The sequence below is a fragment of the Microtus ochrogaster genome, unplaced genomic scaffold (assembly GCF_000317375.1).
Source record: "Microtus ochrogaster isolate Prairie Vole_2 unplaced genomic scaffold, MicOch1.0 UNK80, whole genome shotgun sequence".
NCBI lineage: Eukaryota > Metazoa > Chordata > Mammalia > Rodentia > Cricetidae > Microtus > Microtus ochrogaster.
In genome coordinates this window covers 327,934-331,149 of record NW_004949178.1, presented here as the reverse complement: position 1 = coordinate 331,149, position 3,216 = coordinate 327,934, and the positions used below count along the sequence as shown (strand labels likewise).

The following is a 3,216-nucleotide window of genomic DNA, read 5'->3' as shown; positions in this document are numbered from 1 at the left end:
TTTTTTTTTTTTTGAGGCAAGGTTTTCTCTGTATCTCTGGCTGTCCTGAATCTCCCTCTGTAAACCAGGCCTGAACTCACAGAGATCTGCCTGTCTCTGCTCCCCAGAGTGCTGGGATTAAAGGCAAGCACCACCACATACCGGTTTAAAAATGGTGGGCTTTTTAAGTCGCTAGTCGCACTTCCTCAGTTCTTACAGAACCTGGGAAGCACCAGACGCCTGAATGTCCCACCCCCACGGCAGGAACCTTTGACGGCCTTTTTCTTCTCTGGTATTTTCTCACTCCAGTACTCAGTGTAATGGCTGGTGAACAGCCCTGCTGCTAAACACTTGACTTGAAAAATAAATAAGAGGAATGACGCTGGTCTGCCTATCTGAACCTCACCCACACCTGCCACAATCATCTGCCTTCTCCAAGCTACCCAACTCACCTCTGGTCATCCACAGCAGCATTGGCGTGGTAGTACCCAGCTACTACCAGACCGGCCTGTGCGCCCCACACATCCACCTGTCGTGAATAAATCAATGATTCAGGCTCTGTGGGTGCATACTGAGGACAAGGAGTCGAGCATGCATTTAGGCTGAGGGTCCTACAGAATGGGGGCTGGGGAGGGGCGGTGAGTAGGGATGGGGACGGGGTTCTCGAGGCCACACCTGATTGAGCGCAACCTCCAGCATGACAGACAGGGCCAAGTGGCTGTGGAAGAGGGGCACACAGTCGGTGAGGCAGAGGCATTCTCCCGACCGCGGCGCTGGAGCCAGCAACAACCCGTTGACAGCAGCGTATGGGTACCGAGACGCGTGCAAGCACATCTTCCCGTAGGCCCGGGCGGAAATCTCCACCTCCCCCATAGCGAACCGTGCACCACCAGTGTGGCCTCCCAACCACGGCAAGCGAGTTGTGCCTCCTCGCTTAGGTCTAAGTTGTCTCTAACACCAGGTAACCTCTCTCCGCAGCCTGCCCTCAACACGAACCAGAATTCGGTCCAGAAACAACCGGAGGAACCGAGCCCGGCCTCCTCTAAACACTCCTGGGCAGGCGCACTCGCTTGCAGGCCTGCTCCGGGTCATCCCCCCCCCCTTAAGAACCCCGCCTCCGTAGTGCTCTCTGATAGGACAAGACATTCTAATTTCGTCCAATCAAAAATTTTAAAATTTGGCTTGTCTTGCCTTGGCCTAAAGCGAATTGGAAAGAACGCACAGGGCAAAAGCGTATTAGCTAACCTACCTGGTTTATACTTTGGATTTTGTTTCGTTCTAAGGAGGGAAGACAAAGTCTCGGCCGAGGCTGATCTCAAACTCACAGATGCTTCTGCCTCCACATCTCAAGTGAAAGCCCTAGGTTTACAGACCCCGGCCATCACACCCAGTTCCAATTTGTGTGGGCTACTGAAGGTTGGTTTAGCCGGTTTACCAGCTCTTACTGTACCTAAAGGCTTTGGGCAAAGACAGCTAGGTTAGAGGGCTGGCCCCTCGCTGGGTGTTCTGGAGAAACTTGGGGACCATTCGCCTTAGCCAGGCAGTGGTGTCGCATGCCTTTAATCCCAGCACTTGAGAGGCAGAGGCAGGTGGATCTCTGTGACTTCAAAGCCAGCCTGTTCTACAACGTGAGTTCCAGGACAGGCTCCAAAGCTACACAAAGAAACCCTGTCTCGAAAAACTAAAAATAAAACAAAAAACCCGTTCATCTTGCTCCAGTTATAGAAAGAGTGGGCCTGCACCATCGATAACCAGCAGCCTAGCCTTCCCAACTTCAAGCCTTTGGCTTCCTTCATGTAGTGCAGCACCTTCAAGGCAAAGTACAAGTCCATGACCCTTTAAGGATAAATTATGTGCACTTAATTCCAAACTGAAACTGATAAGAATGCAGCACATTCTTTTTTTTTTTATATTTTAAATCTTTTTAAAGATAGGATGAGATAGACCTTGAGATGAAACATCAAAAGTATAAGTTCGGGGAAGGGAAAAGCAAATTACAGTAGATCTTAGTCCATATCAAAATCAAGTGTATTTTGGACACAAGCTTGAATTTAAAAGTCCCTTGGAGTCTATAACCGGCCACACAGCAGAGGAATCATTGTCTCCACTGCCTCAGAAGTGAACCCTAAACTGCAATCCCATCACTCAGAGGGTGGAGACAGGAGGAACAAGGAGTTCAAGTTAGCATTAGCTACACGGTGCATTTGAGGCCAACCTAGGCTATGAAAAAACTTATCTAAAACAAAACAAAAACAGTCTCAAAAACATGACTGGAGAGATAACTCAGCAGTCAAGGTACAACTTTACAACTTCTGTTTCTAGCACCCTATCAGGTGGCTCACAAGCACCTGTAAACCACAGCTTCAGGAGATCCAGTACTATCTTCAGGTCTTTATGGGCATCAGCACACATGTGGAATACATTCACTAGCGCCACACACACACACACACACACACACATGCACAGTCACAATTTAAAAAAATAAAACAAAAACACCCAAATCTCAACAGATGTAGAAACAGAAATTGATTGGGGGAGGATAAAAGATAAAAAGGCAACTCCCCCACCCTGAATAATACCCATGCCTTTTTAAGACCTTCCTCTCTGCCAGCACTGAGAAATCTCAGGATCTCATTCGCCTCCAAGCTTGTTTTCAACTCCACAACTGTTCTTAATTCCCACACCACAGCCATAAAGCTTCCCCGTCTATCCAAAGGCTAATTCCTCCTCCAACAGCTTTGCCCAATATAGTCTTTACCATGGTAACATCGGATGGACATACCTTTGTGACATTCCAAGCTACGGGTTTACGGGTTACCTGCATAGCTGACAAGGCATGCAAACTTCTACCCTGTTCCTTTTCAACTTACTGTGTAACCAGGGTGCCCTGAACTTGAGATCCACTTACCTCTTGCTTCCCGAGTGCTGAGATTGAAGGCATACTCACCATGCCTTGCTCTACCCTGTTCTTTAGAAGGAACTGGTAAGAACACATCAACCTCATTTTCCTGGCACCCTCTCCCATTTTCTCTTGTAATTCTTTGTTTTTATTTCATGTGTAAGGGTGTTCACTTGCATTTTTGCCTGTGCACTGTATGCATGTCTGGTGCCTGCAGAGGTCAAAGGAGGGGGTCAGATCCCTTGGAACTGGAGTTACAACAGTTACTTGCTACTGTGTGGGTCATAAGAATCTAGCCTGGGTCCTTTTTTTTTTTTTTTTTTTTTTTTTTTTTTGAG

General features: G+C 47.8%; 1 protein-coding gene across 1 annotated transcript in view; it reads right to left on the bottom strand.

The window, feature by feature from the left end:
• The window catches only part of Emc9 (ER membrane protein complex subunit 9), a 2,950-nt gene extending 1,879 nt beyond the window's left edge, over positions 1 to 1,071 (bottom strand). Inside the window, exons 1-2 of the mRNA XM_005370446.2 lie at positions 655 to 1,071; positions 432 to 508 (exon numbers count right to left, since the gene is read on the bottom strand). Of these exons, the coding sequence (XP_005370503.1) occupies positions 432 to 508; positions 655 to 852 (275 nt within the window). The 5' untranslated portion in view covers positions 853 to 1,071. The remainder of the gene's footprint in view (positions 1 to 431; positions 509 to 654) is intronic.
• Between the last annotated feature and the right edge of the window lie 2,145 nt (positions 1,072 to 3,216).